This window comes from Aulonocara sp. 'chitande type north' Nkhata Bay, linkage group LG16 (genome assembly GCF_057382095.1).
Source record: "Aulonocara sp. 'chitande type north' Nkhata Bay isolate Kocher_YH1m ecotype deep benthic linkage group LG16, A_spYH_male_GT1.1, whole genome shotgun sequence".
Classification (NCBI taxonomy): Eukaryota; Metazoa; Chordata; class Actinopteri; order Cichliformes; family Cichlidae; genus Aulonocara; species Aulonocara sp. 'chitande type north' Nkhata Bay.
This window is the reverse complement of record NC_141359.1, coordinates 13017417-13042274: the sequence shown is the minus strand read 5'-3', so window position 1 is coordinate 13042274 and position 24858 is coordinate 13017417. Positions and strand designations below refer to the sequence as shown.

The window sequence follows — 24858 nt, the reverse complement described above, 5'->3', positions numbered from 1 at the left end:
GAAATGATTAGAACGTGATGGCTGAAGATCAGGGTCACTTCCTTGTGTTTTCCTGGTCCTCTTGGGACGTTTTTCCCAGTTCATGTTATTTTTATATTTCCTCAAGTGAGCTTTTTTCTTTTCTTTCTTTTTTTCTTTTTTTTTTTTTAAAATCACATGACGTCCCATCTCACCACCTCCTCCCGTGTTCTCGCTTGTTTTTGTCCCGGCTCCTCTGGGGCCTCTCGTTCGTGGCTGTGTAGAGCGCAGCCTTGAGCGAGTCTTGACATTTGAGGCGCTGCTTGCAGAGGCGGGTGGGGCAGAGGTGAAGTGACTGGACTGTGGCGCGGGGGGACGATAAGGCAGACGAGGAGATCCCAGCTGCATTACTAATGAATTGTCTTTTTTTTTTTTTTGGACTTGGTGCACCTGGTCCAACAAAGTTGAAACTCAAATGCAGTGTGCCAAACTTCCAGAAATGGAGGAATTCATTGTTTGCGAGCTGTTGTTAGCTTTTAGTTGGAAAGGTAGATTTCCCCACAGAGCCAGTCAGTTCCTTTCAGTCCAAAAAGCTTTAGAAAAAAGCTGGAAGAAAGCCATCATCTTATGTGTCATTCTGTCCTCTCTTTCAGTACACCCTGTACGCTGACAGTTAGGAAAGCAGTGAACAGTTTTTATATTAAATAATTAGACTGACACTTTGCTTCTTTAGGGCGAACAGGCTAATCACAAATGGTGCATCTTTCTAATTAAAACTATCAGTCATCAGCAGATAAGTGAATATAGTGATGGGCAAACACATGGATTTTAACAAGTGAATGTGGAATTTACCACCTCGCACCTCGTGTGTCTTGCTTAATTGCATTTAGAAGCTCCCTATAAAATAAATGACTATCATGGGATGTTGAAGGGAAAAAGAAACTGAGGAATGTTTCTGTTCACTAAACCTGGTGGTGTGTGTGTGTGTGTGTGTGTGTGTGTGTGTGTGTGTGTGTGTGTGTGTGTGTGTGCACAGAGCATATAAACATTGTACAATCATTCAGGTCAAAGCGGCGGTTTATTCAGCAACACTGCTCATGGTGTTTATTTCAGCCTCAGTTTGATCTATGTTTACACCGCTTGCGTGCACAGAAATGGAAGTGTGTGTGTGTGTGTGTGTGTGTCTGTGTGTGTCTGCGTGTTTGGGCGCCGTGCCGTCCTACCTCACCCTTCTGACGCTAAGCTGCTTTAGCTTGATCACCATCTGTTCAGCCAGTCTGTGTTTGTGCACAGAGACTCACACTCTTCTTCACTCACTTGTGTGAACACACACAAACACATACACACAGACAGAAAAACTGGAGCAGCACCGCTTGCGTTCAGACCTTAGCCAGCCGCCCCGGTGGTGCCTGCTGCAGAGACAGCGTGTTGTTTAGCTGTGAAATGGGAGTTTTCACATTACTGCTGAGGCTGTGCTGAGTGCAATTTGCTGTGGGATGTGTAATTCACAGAAGGCTGCTGCAGGTAGTGAGAGTCATACTGGAGGGTAGCAGTGTCGCTAGTTAAAAGCTGCTCTTCTAGTGAACCCAGCTGACTATTGCATTTCCCAGTTCACCCACAGGACAGTGTGGAAAAGATCAAAAGCCACAAAAACATGCGGTGGTGCTCAGCAGTGAGCTGTCATTTTTATCCAGTCAACTTCAGACTGGCTCTCAAGCCATGTTTTGTTTTTTGTTTACTTATAGTTTTTTTTTTTTTTTATATGTGGATCGTCTTTACATGTGCTTTCAAAGTAGCTTGAGTTGGGGGTATTGTAACCAAGGCAACAGATGGAAGATGACAATTTTTCAAAATCTCTATTCTAAAGTTGGGTATTAATATTCAAGCAGGTTTTAAGAAAAATGGCGTTCGGTATGGCTGATTCATTATGACAGCATTGTTGATCATAGTTATTATACTCAGTATTGCAATCTCAGTTATTTAATATGACAAAATCAGGCCTATTCCTACATTACTGGGGATATCCTGCAACCTTAGATGCAACTGAAACAAGAAGACATCTGAGAGCTCCGTGAAGGCAGCTCACTCTCTGGGCAGGATTCACTTTCAAGGAAATCATTTAGTATTTTGTAAATTTTCATGCATGTCAAATATCTACTTAGATTACAGAAGTACAGGATTAGAGAAACCTTCTGAAGGTTTAAGTGATGGATAATAAGTATGATCTGTAAATAACTGGATGAATAACTTCATTTTATTATTTAATATTATACTGCAGTATATTTCTAACTAGGCAGCTCATTTTCTTTCTTTAACGATAGAAAACATTGTGAGGTCAACCTGAAAGAAAGACAGATTTGAAATGCAAAAGTGAGGTCAGAGGTCAGATCTGTCATGATATTTAGATGCAAACTATAATGTGATGTTTAGAGTCCCCATATACCAGTATCAATTCATAAATGCTTTTAAGTGTAGCTTGAAAGATGAGACATTTCATGAAAGTTTGACCTTATTTGACCTTGAAGAAGAGGTCAAAGGTCCAAAGTAAGCAATATTTAGAATCCCCATATATCATCCGCTATATTCCCCTATATATGACACCTATATGGTGTCAGTATAAACAATGGCATCAAGTAACATAGTTTTAAATAGCTCTGTATAGTATTATCACTTTGAGATTCATATCAATCTACTGACCTTGAAGGAGAGGTCCAATGATACTTAAAATCCACTCTATATACCTACAAAGATTTATTGTAAGGAAAACAACAGTTATTTGATGATGTTTGTATGTTTATTTATTTTTTGCTTTTAATGAGAAATGCCAGATTTAGACTATTTACCAGCTGCAGAAATTCTTCTAAACGAGAGAGGGAAAAAAAGTTTTGAGTAAAAACATGTTTTATTCTGATTTAGTTCCACAGTGAAGACAAAAGGGGACAATTTGCATGTAGAAGGAATCACAGTTGGTAGTTTTTTGTTTTTTAAATCCCAATTCTCATCAGATAGGAGAAGAAATATATTTGCATACCTCCACTAATAAAGGAGGTGTGCGCAGAACACTCACCTCCGTCATTTTGCTGCAAAACCTGATGGAAGATCAGCATAATTCATGCTGCTTCTCACTCTCTGTGTGGTTATACGTACATACACATATGATTACATCACAGTCTAAAAGTCCAGTTCATTACTTCTCATCCTCCATCTCCTTTAAATACCACCTTACTAACAGCAGTCAGTGGACCTCGACTGTGTGCTCCTGTTAAACTTGGTGCATCTGGGGACAGTTTTCAGGGGTAATCAGACAGAAAGAACGTGGATGGGACTATGCTCCACCATGACTATTCTTATACATTCTTACTCATTGCTTCATGTGTTTGAATCTGCCTCCACTCTCCGCTGCTAAACCTTATGCTGTCAACACATTCGCTTTTTAATCACACATCGATACACATTATTCTTCAGTGTCCGGGTCACTTCAAACCTATTACCCAGGCGCTGTGAGTGCACCTGCAGCCAGGCGCTGTATTTAGCCGGTGTCCTGCTGCTGTAGTGCACTGTAACCCTGACCTGCTGGCTTGTTAAATCTGAACCATCGGTGGTAGACCTGTGTTTATCCCAGTGACTGAATCGGATGATGCACACGCTCTGCAGGAGGGATGATTCATGGTGTGGACCTCAGCGATGAGAGCCATAGTCCAGCTGTGGCTTAATTGCATGTACTGATATTCTGCTGCACTCAGTACACTCCCCTGGGGTTACTATTTCAACACTATTTTATTTCTTTTGTGTTTTAAAAACAAAAAAAAACCCATCCTTTGTTAAGTCTTTGAGCTTGTCATCACATAATTTTGTAACAGTTCACTAGCAGAAAATTGATGTGACACAATAGAGGCATGGGCTTAATGGAGCCTTCTTTCCCCTTAATGCAGCTGGCATGAAAATTTTTAAATTAATCATGCATCAAATGACTGTTTGTATATAATGTGGTCACTCACGGTAATGAACACAGAGATTCATCACATGACTCTGAAGCCCCCCCTCTCTGGAGTATTCAGCTCTTCACTTTGCTGGTTTTGGTTTTACATCCCGTGTTTTCAGTTGCACAGTAACAACAACTGCAGTTTTCTGCACTCACTTAAAAAAGCTACCTTTGTCTCCTGGGCACAGCATAAAGTAAGTATTTAGTATCTACAGAGCAGACATTGCCCTCTAGAGTTGCTGGAATCCAAAACAAGGTTTACTTCAGCACAGAGTGCCAGCTCTGGATCTTTGTTGGTAGCCTGCAGGTGCATCACTGTGCTCTGGAGAGCCATATGTATGTGACATCTTTAGCTCAGCCTCAGACGAAGAGGAGCTGTATTTGTAAAGGAAGTTCCTTGTAGATAAAGTGAAACTGTTTGTCCACTGCAGCCGTTCTCTCTGCTTCTCATGCATGCTTTTTGTTGCAAGCCCCACTGTTATTCTGTTTTCTGACAAACTCAGCTTTTTAATAAATCTCCATTAGAGACGTGCACAATATCTGGTTGTCAGGCTGCAGAATGGTGCTACTTTTCCAAAGACTGTACACAAGTGGCTGCATGTAGGTTGACAGCCCACAGTCCCCTTTTCTTTGTAGCCAAACACAAGCTCAGGGCCACAACTTCCACCTAAGTTTTAAGTGTGTTACATAGTCGGGAATCGAAAATGTGATGTGGCGACAGCCCTGCCGTGCACGCTGAAAAGTGACACTGCTCATTGCAGCAGTGTTTGAAATACAAAGCTTATTTCTGCTGCCACCATGTGCCAGTTTTTGTTCGCTTAATGGATTTTTGTTAACAAGCCACGTGTTCCCTTTTTTCTCCATGTGTTCTTCAGGGGTCCCTTCAGTGTGGTGAGGAGATGCATCAACAGAGAGACGGGGCAGCAGTTTGCTGTCAAAATCGTGGATGTGGCCCAGTTCACCTCCAGCCCTGGTCTCAGCACAGAGGGTAAGAGATCACTTTTCTGTCATCCCATTAGTCACTCTCTGCTGTTTGGGCTTGTTCCTCAGTATAGCTGGAGGTAAGTGCTTTTATTTGCCTTGCTTTGTTAAATACTGAAAGTTGATGCAGAGGAGAGGTCAGATGCTCGCCCTTGTTTGCGTGTGTGAGTTTTTTTTGTTTGTTTGTTTGTTTGTTTTGTTTCAAACAAATCCTCTGAGCACACTTGCTCTTCTAAACACTGCCCTACTTTTCATTCACTTGGTTGCTCACAGCCACACCAGGGAGATTCCCAGTTCAGTCATAGTCGTCTGATGTTGTCTTTGGGCTTTTACCGCTGAAGCAGTTAATTACTGAGCCATTCTGAGGGCACCTTGAGAGTGATTGTTCAGGAACGACGTGTGCTGTCTCCACTGTTCACTGCCTTTAGCTTTGATTTTAGTGAAACTTTCCAAATCAAATGAAACACGATTTTCATACCATTGACCATATTTTTAGCTCACACTGGATTTGTGGATTCAGATGGTAAATTTATAGTTCATGTGACTGTTAAAGTAACAAAAATGTTTTTAAAAAAAAGCATTATTTGCATCATTGGCATATTTATTACTTTAATGTGTTGATGTAGTGTGGCTCCAGTCCAGGAAATTCTAAAGTCTAAACAAAACATGCAGGTCTTATCGGATATCTCCCGCAGGCTGAAGGAGAGGTGGAGGGAAGGGCTGAGAGAACAAGAGAGGAGGAGAGATTGAATTAAAGATATTTGTAGGGTGGAGTTGAGGTGATAAGAAAGAAACTATTAGGTGAACTGAGAAAGGAGAGATGGTAGAAAGAGAATCCAAGGTGTGTGTGTGTGTGTGTGTGTGTGTGTGTGTGTGTGTGTGTGTGTGTGTGTGTGTGTGTGTGTGTGTGTGTGTGTGTGTGTGTGTGTGTGTGTGTGTGTGTGTGTGAAGGAATAAAGAGACCTGCTCTCTTCCATGATGTTTGCTTATGAAGGTGCTGGATGGAACAACACTATTTAGCCTATTAAGAGACAAGCAGACAAAGAGACAAAGAATTTTATTCACTCAGTCTTGTGTTTAACCCTTTAAAGACTGAACCATGAAATAATTGCTGGAAATTTTTAATTTTCATATTTTAGTTTTTCATTTATTTGGATTGTTTATTTAACCTTCTGACATTTTTTTTTAATCACGCTAATGATGTAGGAATCTCAGAAACTCATGTATGAAGTATGATACACTAGGCATTAAGTGGTTCTTTAGGTCAATACCGGTCCGTGAGTTGTTTGGTACCGGGACGTGAGAGTTGAGGCTCGGGTGTGAAATTTATGGTTTTCAGGGTTTTTATTGTTAACTCAGTTTCCCTGAGTCTTTTCCTGTGTGTTATGAATACATTTTCTATACATTTTCATGTACTTTATATTTGTTTTGTAGTTGTGTGTCTTATTTTGAAAGAAATATTTACACGTTACCATAGTGACCAGAGAGCATTAAGATGCAGAGAGGAGGATGCTACTCTCAGTGTTGTTGGAGGACGCTGCTAGTAAAGTTACACAATTACACAGTAAATTCGTGTTTATGATATTTACAAAATACCACAGTTTTTGTCTTGGTCGTATCGTTTTATTTTGTTGTATTATCTGCAACACCTTAAAGGCCGGTCTGTGAAAATATTGTCTGACATTAAACCAGTCCGTGGCGCAAAAAAGGTTGGAGACCGCTGCTCTAAGCGATCAGTGTGAGCAACGGGCAGAACGATTACATTCTCTTCCACTAGAGGGCAGTACTACTACCTGCTCTAATAAAATGGGTTGCCAACTGCCAGTAAAACAGAAGAAGACAAAGTGGAAATTACATAATAGTCATGCTGTGAGTCAATACAATGCAAAATAGCAATAGATAAATATTAGAAAAGAAAAAGTAGTCAATCTGACCTGGGTCCTGGAGAAAATTCAGGCTGAGATGAAGGCCCTAGCAAGAGTAGTGGTCAGAAGCAAAAAAGGTATACTGGGGACAAACCGAGACAATTCCACTATGCCTGGTGTGGGGGAAAAATTGTCAATATGCTTTTCGTGAGATTTTTGTTGGTGCCGTGCCGTGTGATTTTTCTAATGTGAAATATGTGCTATGGCTTCAAAATGTTGGGAAACACTGTCGTAGAGGATGTTCTGATTGTTCTCTCTAAAATTGTGTGGTCTTTGTGAAGTGGCCCTATAGAAATATGAATATGAAAATATAAAACTGAATTGAACTGAGTTATTAATTAAGGTTAAAAGTGTTGCGTGTGCTTTGTAACTGTGTATTACTCCATATATTGCCACTGAAAGAGCTGGCAAGTCTTTGATTGGCCGTGTGACCGTGCATATATGCTATGCTCTCGAGACAATTAATGATTCTCAGAGCGGCTTTACTGCCACATTACGCAGTAGCCTTCTTTACCTCGTGTAATTCATTCTCACTGATCTGTGCTACATAATCCAGCGTGAGACGCTGTAGTTTAGTAGAGCTTCAATACAGCACACATAACATGCTCAGCCAATTGTGCAGTGTGACTTTAGAGTGTGACTTTTAAAGTGATGTCTACAGAAAGCTGCAGATCTCACTTTAAGCAACTGCATATTCCAAGTCTGTGTCTGAGTCTAGTTTTGTGACAGTAACGCATAATAGGTTTAATAAACCTAAAATAAATAACAATAATCTAGCAAAGTGAGGAAACAATGGCAAATCTGAGAGATTTAAAGAGAGAGCAGTGTGTAGGTCTGGTCTCCTAATGAGAATCTCACATCCTTTTTTTTCATGTCTCACCCTCTTGTTTTACATCTAAACAAGTGTTACTTCAGAAGAAAAGATAAAGAGCTTTTTTTCATGTTACTGACTGAGTACAGGCCCTCTGTTAAACTCAACAAAATTATAACACACATCTAATTGAACAGTTAGTAAGTCTTGCAGCCAGTTAGAAAACAAGCCCCACAATGAGATTAAAACAATGGAAAACAATGATTTTAAAAATTAATTTCTGTTCTACAGTACTGTGCACCAATTTTGTTACACTAATATATCCACACATGCATATGTAAAACGTATCACAACTTAGCTCTAACACTGGTTGTTTGCTGTTAGCTCTAAAACTTTGCATATTTCAGTCAGGTGTGCAGTGTATTCACTGAGGCCAAATCAGAAATACTTTCAAGAAGCCATTCTTAAAGAAGAGAAATGATGACACGCCAAATTACACAAGAATTGGACTCAAAAGCAGTGACAATGGGTCTTTTAAGTCTACAGCTATCTGTAAAACACGTTGGACCCCCTATCCGGTCGTTAAGTGATGACGTGACGAATCCTACTTCCAGGCCTAAAGTAGTCTGCGTTTAATATGGCTTTTGTGTTGTTAACATGTTTAATGTTATGTATTTTCTTCTATTTGATCTCAAAAAGCTCCTAAAACAGTCACTGATCACTGTTGACCTCCCTCGGCTTTTATTACCGCTAATCATTTATTTAAGCTCAGTTTTTAAAGCCTTAGGATGTAACTACAGCCCAGCCCATGCAGCAGTATATGAATGACTAACCTCGTATTGTGGATGGATTATCTCAGTTGTTCTCTCTGGCTGAAGTTTGGTCCTTTTACAGCATCCTGCCATGCGATTACATTTGTTCCTGACCACCGAGAACACTCCCGTTAACTTTTATTGAGTGGAAAAAAAGTTAGCTTGTTTATATTATGCTAACATAGCTGTGTCGCTAGCGGTCACGTAGCACATCATTATATACCAGCTAGCCAAACTTCAGTGACCCTACAAACGTCACTGCTGTTTAGTTTTCTGTCTTCATTTATGCTGGAAGTGATAACAGAGCTGTACGTTTTAATTTGTTTCCAAAACCCCGCAGTCAGGACATGCTATATTGTATTTAGATAGAAGCTAGCGAGCTAACTCTGTTTTTGCCTTACATACTATACTATTTGCATTTATGTTTGCATGTCTAAATAAAACACAGCGTAAAACCTTTGCACAGCACTGTGCATCCCCAGCAAACTTAAAAAAAAACAAACAAAGCATATTTCCAGACACAAGACAAAGTTCGATAATTAAATATCTGCCTGCCTTGTTTGTAGTTACACTTCTTGCATGAATATACGTCCTCCTGCCTTCTATGTAAATAAAATGGTTAATATGCAATCCTGCCATCCCCTCCTTATTCTAATATGACTCCATGACTTTAAATGCATTCATGAGCTGTTTAGGAGGCAGCTGTTCTTGATTTGACCTGCTATCTCCTTCTGTGCTTCACCTTTGAGCTTCTCTACATTGGTGCTGGCTGGTAGCTAAATAACTGTCAGCTTTCACTGTTGTCTTGACCTGCTTCACAGTCCATCAGATTTTTCAGCACCAGCTGCTTAACTGAAGGTCAGTGCCTTCAGAATGTCAGGGCTCTTTAGTCTCAATTAAGTTGTTTCCACAGTTCTGTAAATACAAGTGTGCCAGGAACAATAAAGAGGAAGGCGGACAGATTCGGAAATAGAAAAAACTCAGAAAGCAGTAATTTCATGGCAATTAATAGTGTTTGAGCATAGACAGCCAAGGTCTTGATGCATTCTCAATCATCCAGGAAAGTAAATCTCCAAAAAGTTGATTCTCTTCATCTGGACGTAGCGTTTTGTGGGAGAAATCCTTCATCACTCATCCAAATGACTTCTTCAGTCTCAGCTGACTGCAGGTTTCCCCAATCTTATAAACAGTACATTTGCATACTGACTGAAACCAGCCCACTGAAGGAACAATGGGCTGGGAGGTCGGTTCCTTAACCTCCTAAGACCCGAACTCTTCCACGGCATGCATTTTTAATTTCTCTTTGATATTAGGGCTGATTGGGACCTGATGAATGTAAAAACGAAGAATTAGTATTTTATTTATTTTTTACCTAATTTTTGTTTCTGAGAAAAATGAGAGCCACTTATGAGGATATTCGTTTAAAATTTCGATAGAACAGTAGCAGTATAATGTCCTCGTAAGTGGATATCAGGCCCTTGTAGAGCAAAATTGAGTATTTTGGTCTAAATAACCCAAAATGTATGGAAGCCCGTTTCCGCCACTAAAAAAAAAAAAGGATCCATAACTCAAAATTTCGAGTTATTTTCTCGAAATTTCGATTTATTAACTCGAAATTTCGATTTATTAACTCAAAATTTTGAGAAAAGTAACTCGAAATTTAGAGTTAGCGCTGCCAATCAGTAATCTACGTGAATGACGTCATTTCCTTGTTACCCGGAAGCTGAAGCCCTCAGCTACAAACGCTACATCCAGTCGTGAATCCACAGATTGCTGAGTGTTTTCAGCCTGGCTTCACAAATGATGAAATCCCTGTGTTATTAGCTGAATCACATGGTGTTACTATCAGCAAACGTACTCGCGAAAGTGCCAATTTGTTGGGATCCGTTTTTGAGTGTGCGTTCCTCTGCGCCATATGCTTCCGGGTAACAAGAAAGCGACCTCGTTCACGTATATTTTTGATTGGCAGAGCCAACTCGAAATTTCGAGAAAAGTAACTCGAAATTTTGAGTTATATTTCTCGAAATTTCGAGTTACTTTTCTCGAAATTTCGAGAAAAGTAACTTGAAATTTCGAGTTATGGATACTAGCTTTTTTGTTTTTATTTAGTGGTGGAAACGGGCTTCCATAAAAATGTGATGTCCACATATGTGGACGCCAGATCCTAGGAGGTTAAACTTAATTATGCAAATTCTCATGACCATTGATCAACAACCACTGACCAAAACCCACTGATCAAAGACCACTGATCAATGGCCATGACTACCATTCACAGAGAGTTGGGGAACTGACCTCCCAGCCCATTGTTCCTTCAGTGGGCTGGGAGTGGACTCATGGATTTTTGATTAGCTGTCTATGAAGTCATAAATTTGAAATACCAAAAAAGTAAAGCACAGTGAAGCTGAATGAAATTATCACTAGTATTCAGGATTTAGTCAAACTGTTTGTGGTACCAGTGGTTTTATTTTGTTTCACTGCCACTTTGAATATTGTAGAATACTCTCTAGATCATGTCCTGCTTTCTCACCTAGCACACGATTGAACTAAGTTGGTTTAAATCATAATCATAGAGCAGAAGCTTCTCCGGGAGCCTTGTTATGTTTTTACCTGCCCTGTGGTATCCCACAAAGGTCCTCTTCTTTTTTCGTCATACCCGTTCACACTAGGATCTAGTTTTAGATGACGCAGCTTCCTCTTTCTTTGCAATGAGGATGGCACCTGGTTCTACCATTGAAGTCCATTAACTCAAAGTCAAAGTGGTCGCTGTGAACTTAACATGACCTAAAACCCTGGATGTCCTTAAACCTGCACAGGAGCAAAACTGAGCTTCTGTTATTTAATAATTGGTGACGACCTGTGCCACTGATTTATACTTTTACATTTAATCTCTGGATTTAATTTAGACTGTGTAAGTAGTAATAATTAGTTCAGTTTGTAAGGCCAGTTTCTGTTACAGCCAGGTGGCCGGTGTGTCGTGTGGGTACAACCACAGACAAAACATGGAAACAAACTTAAATTTAACCAAGGGTGAGATGTTTATTATTTAGGCTTAACACAAGGATACAAAATAAGGGAAAAAACAGAATGCAAAAGTAACCTAAACTGTGAAAACTACACACACAATAAATACACACGAGGGTGACGAAGGCAGTGGAAACACACGGGGAGCACAGCTGGGATGAATAGACTAATGACACAAGAAAAGGCAAGACTGAACACACTGAACACAGGATGAGAGACTGTCAAAATAAAACGGGAAACACGCAGACACACAGACTTGACAATGGGAACATGGAGACGAAACACAAAGACATGACCTGGGGAAGAAGGGAGCGAGGGACACGGAACGAGAGTGAGATGACGGGCTGGGCAGAACACATGAACAGACGGGGGAGACATGAAATGAAACATGAGGACAGAAGAAGGAGACGATACACAGACATAACTTAAGGAACATACGAAGAGGACACTACAGACTCGCACAGGAAACAGGGAATGACACACTGACAAGAAAACACGGATCATAAGTCTAACTTAACTTGGAACATAACCAGGACTAAACTCCATACTAACTGTAAACACTAGAACTTGAACTTTTCCCAAAAATACCAAAAAGGGATCAAAAGTACAAAAGACACTCAGATTTCTCGGTCAGTGACCCAATACACTGACAGTTTCTTCATGCTCAGGTTTCCAAGATGAAATCATTCCTTTCTTTTGAAGACCTGCGGGCAGTTGAGCTGTTTGAACTGTGGGAAGAAAACATAGCACAAAAAAGCTTTTTGTTTTTTTTAAATGTCTGTGATGTAGAGTAACAGAAACGAGCGGTGTCTCATCTTAAAGCCATGATTCCTCCTTTGACAAAATAATTTTCTGCACAGCCATTGATGGGCGTAAATGGACCGATTCTTCTCTGTGCCGTTTTTCTCTACTTGAGCACTCTAAGCACTTCATACAACATGTGTCATTCACACACACATGCATACAATCGCTTTTTTTCACTTTCTACCCAACGTTCACACTGATGAACGCACTGAGAACAGCTCAGGTAACATGCTCAAGGGCACCTTGTCATGCAACCTTGTATCAGTGATTGAAGATGCAAGTCCAGTTTACCCAGTTTGCTAAACTTTAGAGAGGGCTTTTTGATTGCAGCATTAAGTGCAGTGTCGTGTGACCCAGGCCCCTCTGCATGCTCATTGCATAGAAAACCTAATTATGTGGCACAAGATGCTGTCTGACAGAAAGTGGGACATCTTGTCACCCTAATAGCTTCTGAATAGACCCACCTATCTGCTGCTGGTCCTCATATCCGGCAGCTGATGTTGGGGGGCATAAATCACAGCAGATAATTGGACACCATCTTAATCAAAGTTCCATCAAAGGATGAGCTACCTGGAGTTTTCTGTGGGGGAGGTTTAGCACAAAGCTGTAGCCTTCCCCTTTATCACAGTCAACTTATTTTTAAACTGAAGATGTCTTGTTAAGCTCTGAAGGCAGCAAGGGTTTCTGCAAGTTCTGCTTTTAATGCCACCGGCAGCAAATAAATCACTCATATCCAGCACTGTTTCAGACTGATGATTTAGAAACTGGGGGTATGGTTAGCCATTGTCCTATTCTTCATACACAGCATCTGCTACCACAGTTATGGCATTCACATAGTCAAAATAGATCCTTTACATCAAGAAAGGTTAAGGAGGGGGAGGATTTATTTGAGAGATCGCCCATTATCAGGTGTCATTACTCAGCACATGCTCTCTTCTTTGCCATCTCTCTTCTAACTTTTACTCACAGAAGTGAAAAAACCTGGCCTAAACGATCACTAAAAAGTGTGTGCTAGCTTTCTGTCTGTGTATGTCTGCACTCTTACAGTATAATACATGGTTAGCACGCTCCCTAGTCATTCATATCCAGTCGCAGCCTCTCCCCTGCACTGCTCAGGAATCCATCAAATACTGCGCTCCCTCCAGATACCAGCCGGCTGTTCTCATTGTTGATTTGTTTTTATTCTCCCCCCATCCCACTCCCTCGCTCTGTTGCCTGTAGAAATCAGAGCAGTTTCACTTGAGCGGGTGTCTGTAACACAGCACCGCAGTAATCAAGCCGCCTCGCACGTACACGCACGCAAACACCCTGCACACAGCTCAGACCAAGGGAAGTGGGTCAAATGGTTCGTGTCTTGGCAATGGATTGGTCAGCAGAGGCCTGTACAAAGACACACACACTAGCACACTCACACACACACAAGCTTATTTCTCTTCAGCCTGTCCGGAGGTCTGTCTGATGAATAGGTCAGCCCTCTGAGGGGAGGAGAGAGAAAAGCAAGCTAGAGAATGAGCAAAATTCATCATGTGCCATCGCTACTCACTTCGCTCCACCTCCTTTCATTTTTCCACCTCCCTGATTCCTTGTCTACCCCCCCCCCCCCCCCCCCCCCCCCGTGGTGTCTTTTTCTTCCCCCCCCCCTCCCCCCCCCTCTAATCTTTCTCTCCTGTCTTCCTTATCAATCATAACAGCTTCAGCACTGCTTGTGTTTTGATTTTCTTTCCCCTTTTTTCTTTCTTTTTTTAATAAATCGCCGTGACTTCTTGTCCTGAGTATCTGCAAATGCGCAGTTGGGACTCAAATGATGCACACATGCTCACATACACCTACTACTCTGTGTGTTGTGATAGCAAAGCCTCTTTTCGATGTAGACTTTGACTCCCAGCAGGAGGAACAGGGGTCACTGAAGATCACATCTGTTTATCACCTCCTCTTTCTTTTTCTTTTTTTACTTGGAAAAAAAAGTCAGTCAGTCCACAGCTAGCAGCAGTTTGTGTGCGCACAGGCACTACATGTAAAACTGTGGGAGTAAGATGCATTTCCCGACTGTAGGAAAAACATTACTCCAGATGTTTTTCCAAATTTCCAGTACACTCAGGCTCAGGGAGGGGCGGCCATCTACTGCGACTGGTTGGGTGGAATGGGAGGAAGACAGGACAAAGACATGCTGTGGAAGAGAGCCAGAGATTAATAATAACTATTGATTAAATGCAGAGTGGTGTCTGATGTACAGTGAAAAGGTGAGCGAAGAAGCAACTGACAATGCATCATGGGAAGCCCCTGTCAGCCACCAGCATAGGTGTATTGGAGCGTAACAGAGAGAAATCAGTCACTAGATCCAGGCCTAGATATGTGCTTTGTCAAACAGGAGAGTGTTAAGCCTAACCTCAAACAGATGGTAAACAGGAATCATTATACCCACCTGCTGGTGCGAGCCATGCTTTTGGTGGTTGTGACTGGGTGTGGTTTGTGGTGTAGCTGCACCTCATGGACCAGGTGCTGCATCCACACAGTCATCAGCGAGAGACCGGTGATCAGCATCGCGGAGCACGACGTCCGAGCGGCATTGAGAAGAGTGAGCACAAAGAAAGTGGCGGGGCCAGACGGCATCACCAGCCGTCTGCTGCGCTGCTGTGCTGACCAGCTAGCAAGTGTGTTCACTTCCATCTTCAACGAGTCCCTGGCGAAGTCCGCAGTCTGTGGTCCCCACATGCTTCAAAAGATCCACCGTCATCCCTGTGCCCAAGAACAGCAAACCCTCATCCCTGAACGATTACCGGCCAGTTGCACTGACCTCGGTAGTAGGGCGATCGTGGCTCAAGAGTTGGGAGGTCGCCTTGTAATCGGAAGGTTGCCGGTTCGAGCCCTGGCTTGGACAGTCTCGGTCGTTGTGTCCTTGGGCAAGACACTTCACCCGTTGCCTACTGGTGGTGGTCAGAGGGCCCGGTGGCGCCAGTGTCAGGCAGCCTCGCCTCTGTCAGTGCGCCCCAGGGTGGCTGTGGCTACAATGTAGCTTGCCATCACCAGTGTGTGAATGTGTGTGTGAATGGGTGGATGACTGGATATGTAAAGCGCTTTGGGGTCCTTAGGGACTAGTAAAGCGCTATATAAATACAGGCCATTTACCAGGCCATTTAATGAAGGTGTTCGAGAGGCTGCTAAAGAGAACATCATCTCCTCCTCCATCCCAGACACCACAGATCCGCTCCAGTTCGCCTACCGACCACCTACGACAACTGAGGAAGTGCAGGGTCTCTCCAGAGATCCTCAGGATTTTCTATGCAGGCGCTGTTAAGAGCATCCTCACACAGAACATCACATCCTGGTTTGGGAACAGCTGTGTGAAGGACCAAAAAGTTCTTCAGAGAGTGATCTGTACAGCTGAACGCTGCTGCAGAATTGCTCTCCCCCCGCTTCAGGACACCTACACCAGGAGATGCCGGACTACAGCAGCGCAGATACTGAAGGACCCGTCCCAACCTGGCAACAAACTGTTCCAACTTCTGCAATCCGGTAGAAGGTTCCGCATCATCCGGGCAAGGACAGAGAGACTCAAGAGGAGCTTCTATCCCCAAGACGCCCCCCCCCCCCCCCCCCCCCCCCCTTCCCAGCTGTTTGTGCACCTATGTTTTTGTAACCTGTCCGTGCTGGCCTTGCTGCACGGACAGGTTGAAAACCTCAGTGCACGTATGATCGTATCAGTGAGATCAGTGCAGGAGCTCAGAGGTTCCCCTGGATTACGGGGGGGGAGGAAATTTACTGCTGATGCAGAGGTTTCTGAGTGAGCTACGTTCATCTACTGCAGCAAGTGACACCCGCTGCTATAGATAGCAATGAAACTTGCAGGTCAGAATATGGTGTGAAATGAAGTGGAGCTGATGCATTGTTTGGGAGGTTGTGGAGTAGCTTTAAGCTGGGTTTGCTGTTTATGGTATAAGAGTCAACCTCAGCATAGAATGCCCTCCACTGCTTTTTCATTTCCACACAGTACTTTATTTACAGCTGTCCACATGAACCATTTTAGCTCTTGTGGCCTGCTAAGTGTGTGCTACATGAAAGGAGAACTTCGGACAATGCCCCCACTGATTTTCCTACCACTTCACTGAGTTCATGTTTGGGGAAATAGTGTATCTATTTATCTGAGGCGCTGGAAGAAGCTTGGGAGAGTAATTAAGATGGGTTCAGGAGTTTCATATGCCATTGATTTTAATTTCAGTATGTTTCCATAGGCCCACCCTGTTGCCTTTACAATTTTCTACACCTTATCTGTAGTCTTATCTTTCCACTCTGTTTTTTGGTTTTTGTTTTTATTTTTACATTTTAAGTCATTAAGTCTTTTACTCTGTCCTGCCTCACGTTTACACTTTGGATCGTTTAGGATCGATGGCATTGTTCCACCTTGCATATGCACGCACGCACGCCAAACTTAACGAATTAGAAGTTTCTTCCTTTAACTTTTTTTTCTTTGAGCTGGATAAAACTGGTGTGACAACAGCTGTTCATTTGATTAGGCAACTTCTGCAATCTCCAGCAGGAGTTACAGTGCCGGGCATGAGCAGCCCAGTTCATCAGATGACATTAAAAGTGGCGGACCGCATTGCCCTTAAGGTAACACTTATCCCAGCTTTAGCGGCATTAGCATCATGTTAGAGCTAGCTGACGCGTCGCGCCTGTCCTCCAAGGGTTGGCTTAATGTTGGTGCTCAGGCTCACGGCAGCACAAGTGGCTTGTGGCTTCAGCTCCGAGCTTAATTAAATGTCACTGGATACATGACGGAACAATACGCTAACTTTTTGTCATAGCTGGGGTGTGTGGGTGTGTGGTGATTGTGAGCTAGCTCATGACATCTTACCAGAAGCATCTACTCAGCCTCGCCTTTTTCACCATATAGTCTTCCTGTCCATAAATCACCTCCAGCAGCCACAGCTGGGGAAATATCTCACTGGGGGGAATATTTAGCTCTCGTATACCACATACTCGAGTGTTTATATATAGGCTCAGCTTAGCTGTGCTTCAGTTAGAGATGGATCTTAACAGTTAATACAGTTAAGTGCTCTTGATTGAGACTGTGCTCATGCAGAAGGGTTACGTACATCATGTATATTTCTCTGGTTGGCTTCAACCTTCAGAAGCTCTCAGAGCAGCTGCCAAGCATGACTGAATAGATCAAAGGAGCGGGAAACTGAATGGAGGGACGAGAGAGCGAGATAGAAAGAGATGTTCAGATGTTCATACTCAAGGCGACTCCCCATTGTTTGTCAAATCCAATTTCATAACCTGCAATGGCAGAAACAAGCGGTGAACAAAACACTGACGTGTCACGTCACCTTTTAAGCTGATACAGCGAACTTATTAGCAGATGATTACGCAGCCAGCGACACTGCCCACCTGATGAATGCAAATGTTCCCTCTCTTGCCTCTCACTGTGTCTGCGTGAGTGGCTTTGTGGGGCTTTTTCACTAACGGCAACTATACAGTGATGTTGATATTTATTTTCAATTTGCCATCAGAACCTGAGCAATTCATGTCCATGCAATTTTGGTAGCTTAGCTGATGAGAGTTTTTAGGATGGATACAACGACACAGTGTTTTAAGGCTGTTATTCACTAATTGCCTCATTTAGATTCATGATTAGGCAGAAGGAAAAAGGGGTCATTAGCGAAAAAGCCTAAGGTTGTTCATATTTGCCTCACAGATTTGGAGCTGCGCCTGATTTGAATGGCACTGGGGAGGGGGGTGGGGGGTCCAAAAAATATCTTCAGGCTAATGATGATGAAGGGAAATGAAGCAGGGAGAAGGAGTGTGTGAGATGCTTTTCAGTAGCCACTGTGTCGTTTAATTTTCATGCAAGTCCCCTTTTGTCCGCCGATATGCTGCAGATTCATGTCTACCTTCCATCCTTGCTCCATCCCATCTACATGACAGAACCATTTTCATTTGCAACAGACACAGTGACAGAATATTGATTGTCTGAGCTGTTTTTTCTCCTCCCTGTGCGCATCATTCTTGTCAAAGCTTCCATCAAATATCCAGTTGTCTTTTTTTTTTTTTAGCTGTTCTTAATCTCATGAGGAGGAGGGATTTGTATGGTTGTGGGGGTTTGTGGGGGTTTTCTTGTTTTTTGGTTGGCTTCTTTTTGTGTGTGCATTTTCTTTTGTCTGTCATCTCTCCCCAGCGGTATCTCTAAACAGCCAGCCCGCATTGTTCTTTTCAGCTTCAGTAACCCTCTCCATTAACCCTCCTCTTCATTAGGAACCAATTAAAGTGGTAGATGCTCATTGCCAAGCAGCAGTAAGAGGATGTAAAATAATGGGATAGATACAAACTGCACTGCACTTGAACCAAAGGAGAGCAGAGACTTACCAATTTGCCAATTTCTGGAGTTCAGGCCAAATGCAGCAATGCATTTTCTATGCATTTTACACAAGTTAAGCTACATAACTTCCTCTGGGATTCTGAAACCATGATGTAGACAAGCTCACGTCGAATGCTGAGGCAGAGAGACGGGAAAGGTTCAGTTACTAGATTAATGTAAGACAAACAGCCATACGTGTCACAGAGATATGTGGTTCATAAAAGGCATCTCATCCCTGATAAGAAACGTAGAACAAAGGGGAAAACACATCCTATACATTTCTCTCAAAATGCTGCTAGTGGCATTGCTCTGCATGCCAGCAAGGTGCTGGAGTAACCAGATGAGATGGTGTTCACTTTTCATGGTGAAGCCAAAGCAGGCAGAAGAAAACAATCAACTGGTGACACCATAGCACCTTCACACATATGCTGCAGCTGTCACTTTTATCAGCGTTCAAGATAGAGCCATATGTGAGAATGCACATGTGCACTTCAGTGAGATCATATCATCAATCTTTTAAGCCACATGACAACAGAGCAGCTAAATGTCCGAGTGAGCTAACGGTGACTGGCGTCTCCTGTGCGTTCTGTCCCGACAACAATCCTATACCAAACGGAGTATTTCCTTTTGAAGTTTCTAAGGAGTTTTTTGAACTGGAACATGGATCCAACTCCAACTTCTCTGAGCAAGTACTTGGTGACAGTGGAAAGGAAAACCTCTCTTTTGATTGGCAGAACCGATAGAGGAGGGGCAGCCACCTGCTGCTCACATCAGTTGTAACTACACTGATGCCACCTAAAACTTGGAAATGTTTAATGAGAACAGTCACCACTCTAGTATTATAAAAGTGACAGAAAATAATAAAATATATCCCGTTTTTTAAGACTAGGTTCTTCTTAAATTAGCGTGGCCAGAGGGCAAAATCTCTTCTACTTAAATGGTACTTCTTAGGTAGTACAGCTACTCCTTTATTTTCCATGAGTCGACACAGAAGATGGATCTGCATGTTTGATTTGACACAGTTTTTACATCTAACACACGCCATCCCATTTATCCAGGCTAGGTGTCGCCACTCAGACAACACCTTCAAACCATTTTTTATTTTATTTTAAAGTTTTAAAAAAATGTATTAATTTTTTAAATTTGTAACCACCAAGACTGCTTCAGAGAATTCTGTCTTCTGTTTTGATGTGTCATCAAAGGAGAGGTGGCAGTGACGGTGGATGTGACGTCAGTTATAAATTGGTTTACAGTCAACTTTGTCACATGGTGCCGTTCGCCAGGCCCCACATGGCAGTTATAATGGAGCCCTCAGTCAAGCTCAGGCACCCACAACAAAATTGACTTCATCAAGAATGCAGGCTGTGCACATTCAGAAACGGGCTTGTCACGGGAGCTAACACCCACGCCTGAAACACGTAATTGTGAGGATAACTGGTGTTAATTGGGAAATGTACATTGCGCATCAGTAGGATGTGCAAAGTCAATAATTGTTGGTCTTTTGTTTTGTCTTTACATATTTAGATATGTAAAGTGTTTAAAGAAAAGTTTCCTATCAGTCACATTGACAGAGAGATCCATGTGTCCATACGCAACGGTCTCTGTTTTTAAAGATCATCATTTGCTGCATGCTTTTGATGTTAGAATCAGCACACCAGCAGAGATCTGGAGTCGTGGGCAGGAAACACAGGCTTCAGAAAGTTTCTGTGCAGCCTGTTGAGGGCAGAAGGTTAGGCTGTATATTACATGTGAAATATGTGATCAAAGAGTTTTTCATTTTTACTTTTTAATGAAAACCAACACCTACTGAGTTGTCACTTTCAGGCCTGTGAAAGGGCAATTTTTCAAAGGAATCACAGGGTATCAATAAGCTGAATACTGTGTGTCTTGCTCTTGATGCGGGGGGTCTAATTTCCCCCCTCAAGTTGAACCCAGTGTGGCCTTTAGTGAAATAAAAAGAACACCCCTGTCCTAAATGCACAGTTGTCTTCAGCTGCAAAAAGTATTGGCCTAATGTTACACTCTGTATACAACACTGCACCACTTCTGCTCATCTCCAAACTCTCTCTCTCTGTCTGTTCTCTGTGTTTTCAGATCTGAAGAGGGAGGCCAGTATCTGCCACATGCTGAAGCACCCCCACATTGTGGAGCTGCTGGAGACCTACAGCTCAGATGGGATGCTCTACATGGTGTTTGAGTTGTAAGTCCCAGGCTGTGATTCAGCAAACACACACAAAATTCCTCACACCAACACATATGTAGGCTGAAGATAGGTAATGGGGGACGGGTGTCACAGTGGGGCACATCTGTAAGAGAATGCGTAGTGGGGATGGTACAGAGGAAAGAGGACACAGAGCAGAAGGATGACAGTGTGAGGAGGGCGTGGAGAGAAAGTGAACCCTGCAGTGGTTTTATGTAATCAAAGCTGATATGAAAAAGCTTGTTAGATGAGGGTTTTTTTGTGGGGGGGCAGTGTGCAGAGGATGAGTGCAGTCTATATATATATGAGGGGAGGGGGGAGAAAAAAAAGATGAGATTAAGATTTCACACTTGCTGCTACTTCCAGCTTTTCCAAGAGCTGCATCATCCCCTGGAGCTCCTCCCAGCCTGCTCCGTATCTTCATCTTTCTCCTCTTCCAGAACTAATTCCTTTATCATTTAATTCTGTTATCGCTGAGCAGGCGAACGCTCGGGTTTCGTGCGTAGTTCTATCACATGGCTTGGTGCACCGGGAGAAAACTTTCAAGGATATGCAGACGAGCGCCATTTAAAGAGATTTTCATGGTTTTTGGAGCTCATTTGCACACACACACACACACACACACACACACACACACACACACTGACACGCTCATGAGACCACAGGCAGATATCGGAGCGCTACGGGCCTTGGAGAGGGGAATGGATATGGGAGTAAATGCAGTGGATAAATGTGGAGGGCCTCGTGCCGCTCTTTTTCTCAGGTCTCACTCCTCACTAATCACAGAGGCTAAAATGTGAACGTGGTGCGTAATAGGAGTGCAGAAAAATATGGATGTGCTGTAGCCAAGTCCTACATCAGAGTCCTGTTTAATTGGCACAGAGACTAAGTGACAATAAAGAATAGGCTTCCAGTAATTGGGAACAGAGCAATTATGAGAGACGGGATCAGCTGTGGCTAAATGGCCTGGCTGCAATTGTGTGCGAGTTGTGTGCATTTGATGATTGTCATTCCATCATCTGTATATGTGTGTGTTTTTTTTTAAAACAGCCACCTAAGGAAGACTGAGCCTGTGCGCAAAGGCCTAATTGCCTTAAAGTCTGCTCCCAGCAGCTTAATGATCGCGAGCGCACCGCTTTCCTGTGCATTGAGACGCTGTGGCCGGAGCCTTGTTTCAGCTCGGTTGAGGAGCGGTCGTTTTTAGAGCCGTGCTGTTATTGTGAATCCCTCCAGAGGGCTTTCATGAATGCATCACCATTACAGCAACAGCTCCTCCTCCTGAACACTTGGATCATAGTGGGGAGCTCCATGCAAATGCTATCATCACTGTGAAAAGAACATGATTGCTTATGATTTACAAAACTGAACCTCGCTTTAGCGTGTAGACTATAAAATTAACCGATTTTATGTGACAGTCAGCAAAAATCCTTCATTTCACTCATTCCCATCCAAATTCATTCAAGAGAATGAATGTGCACCAATATGGAGTTTTGCCTGTTTTCTCTATGCATAAGCTGCAGAACAAGTCTAGTCTTGTGATGTCAGAGCACGTGATCTAACCTCTTGTTCAATGGGAAAATCTAAGATGCAATTTATTTATACCAGATTTTGGGAAATCGTTTCAATTATTGGAAATAATTTCCCCGTTCACAAATTTGGTTATAGCAGATTAAAAAAAAAAGTATAACAAATAGCTTAAATATGCTGACCAGTATGTAGATCAATAAATTAGAATGCAGTGTGGCCAAACCAGGAACTAAATCTAATCTAAACTCTAAATAAATACAAGGCAGTAAAATCAGAGTAAAAATATTAATGTATTTCACAGTTAACTAAGCAGAAACAGAATAAAAATTCACTACACACACCCGTGTAAGAGTCATTACCTCCTCCAAGGATGTATTCACTGTTAGGCTGCTCGACATGACTGAATGTTTTTGGTAGTATTTGTTATTATGTCTGTAAACATGAGAGCTTAAAAATGTTTGAATGAATTCTGATCAAACTTTGTAGGTGTGTAGAGTGGGCTCATGTTAACAATCTATTTGTGTGTGCATTACATCCACTGAGATCTTCAAGGTCAGCTTCATGATTTATTGGTTAAAAATGGTCAAAAAAATATTATAAAAACTATGATTCTTGCAAGTGTGGTGTTGACTTATAGAATATACTGTATAAAGTTTGTCTTTAAACATAGTGTTTTTGCCTAGTTAGTTAGAAACATAATTTAGTGTAATATTAAATAATAATAATAAGTTATTAGTTATTGGCATCCAGTCATTTACAAATCTTTACCTATTATTCATTACCTACTCACAAACGTTTTTCTAAAAGTAAATACTGTTCAGAGTGTGAGCTGCATTGGTGGAAGTTCTTGTTTGATATTTGTTAGAGTTGTTCAATGAGATATGAAAGATATTCAGAAGCCTTGAATCAGTTTGTTAGAGAACGTGCTGACTGTCCACTGAGTGGTGTAGAAGGCTGTCAGGACTATCCGTGATGGATATCAGTTTGTTCAGTGTCCTCCTCTACATCTCTGCTCTGATGCAGACTCAGCAGACTACAGCAAAGTGTACGCAGCAGTTTGATGGAAAATCTCTAACATTTTCAAGAATCTTGACTTCTTTAGGAAATCGAGATGGCTCGTCGCCTTCTTCTGTACAGTCTCTGTGTTAGTCTTCCAGTACAGTGTGTTGATGTGCTGTCCCAGGATAGACGCAGGCTGTTGTGGGACAGCTGATCACCATCTCTCTGGTAGTTTTTACATTTAGAAGTATTTCTGCTACACCACGCCACCAGTAATGCTCTATATCCTTCAATTATACGTCTAGCAAGTTGTTGTTTTTCCTAAGTATTTGACAATCATAAGTTTTCTTATTTTCTTATTGTTGCTTGAAGCTTATCAACGTCATCATCCAGTCACTGATCCAAACTACCTGAGGCCCAACACTGATTGCGTAGAATTTGCTCATTAGGTACAGTCACCAGAGACTGTCTGCTGATGCAGACATGGACAGACTGCTCGTCATTCCTCTTATACTTTCTAGTGCAGTCTCTCCATGGAGAAGACAAAGAAAAGAAAACTGGCAGGCACAAAGTCTCCTCAGAGCCTCGTGCTTACCATTTGAAGATGAAATTTAAGTCACTTGTGGAGCGTAGCACTCACTAACATGGAATCCATGACACGTCTTGAATTCTTAGTCTATATGGCTATGGGTTTAACTGATAGGGCAGCTCAACATGGCTTAGGTGGAGCTGAAATCCCTTATTGGGACAGGAGATTCAATCCAGAGGCTCCTGAAAATACAATTGAGTTATTTATTACAAAGCGGTTTGTGAATATTTGCAGTGGAGCCTCTTTATATTATATTATTTAATTTTTATTTATTCATTTATTAAAGAAGTATGTCTTGTTCAATGTTACAAAAATCCCTGACATCAAGTAGAATTCTAATATTTGGATAAACACTTACAAACATTCAGAAAAGTCGAGTACTACAAACAGAAGACGTTCTACACAGGAAAAAGTAGGTGAAAATACAGCAAAAACGTAGACTGTATTCAAAAGATGGACATAGCCACCACAGCATCATTCAACGGTCATTTTAAACCGTCAAGTTTAAAGTTTATATGAATCAGATGTACTAAGTGTACGATGTGTCTGACTGAGAAACTCACAGCATGCTCATACGTTTGCAACCTGTCAGTCAAAAAGTAGCCAGGCGACAAATCACGACCTGCTTCACTTTCGTTTTAGTTTAAATAGGACATCGAGTGATAGATACGATTTAAAACTGGTGAATGAGACCATAAACAAATCAGGAAAGTCTTCACCGAGATCACAGGTCCGATTGTATAGCTGACTACATCTTTTATATACTGTCTGTACTTGCTTTGATGTTCTTGGTGGGGTACTCTGACCTGCTGAGCTAACCTTTTTTCATGAGATAAGATCGGCTTCATTTATCTCCGTATTTATCTGTTTATAGTAATATTTTATGGGTCTTTT

The 24858-nt window shown here is 42.1% G+C and overlaps 1 protein-coding gene across 16 annotated transcripts in view; it reads left to right on the top strand.

The window, feature by feature from the left end:
- The window catches only part of caska (calcium/calmodulin-dependent serine protein kinase a), a 161879-nt gene that overhangs the window by 54067 nt on the left and 82954 nt on the right, over nt 1-24858 (top strand). For all 16 annotated transcript variants that reach the window (XM_086267440.1, XM_086267438.1, XM_086267431.1 and 13 more), the window contains exons 2-3: nt 4816-4928; nt 20744-20849. In XM_086267440.1, coding sequence (XP_086123566.1) covers nt 4816-4928; nt 20744-20849 — 219 coding nt within the window. The remainder of the gene's footprint in view (nt 1-4815; nt 4929-20743; nt 20850-24858) is intronic.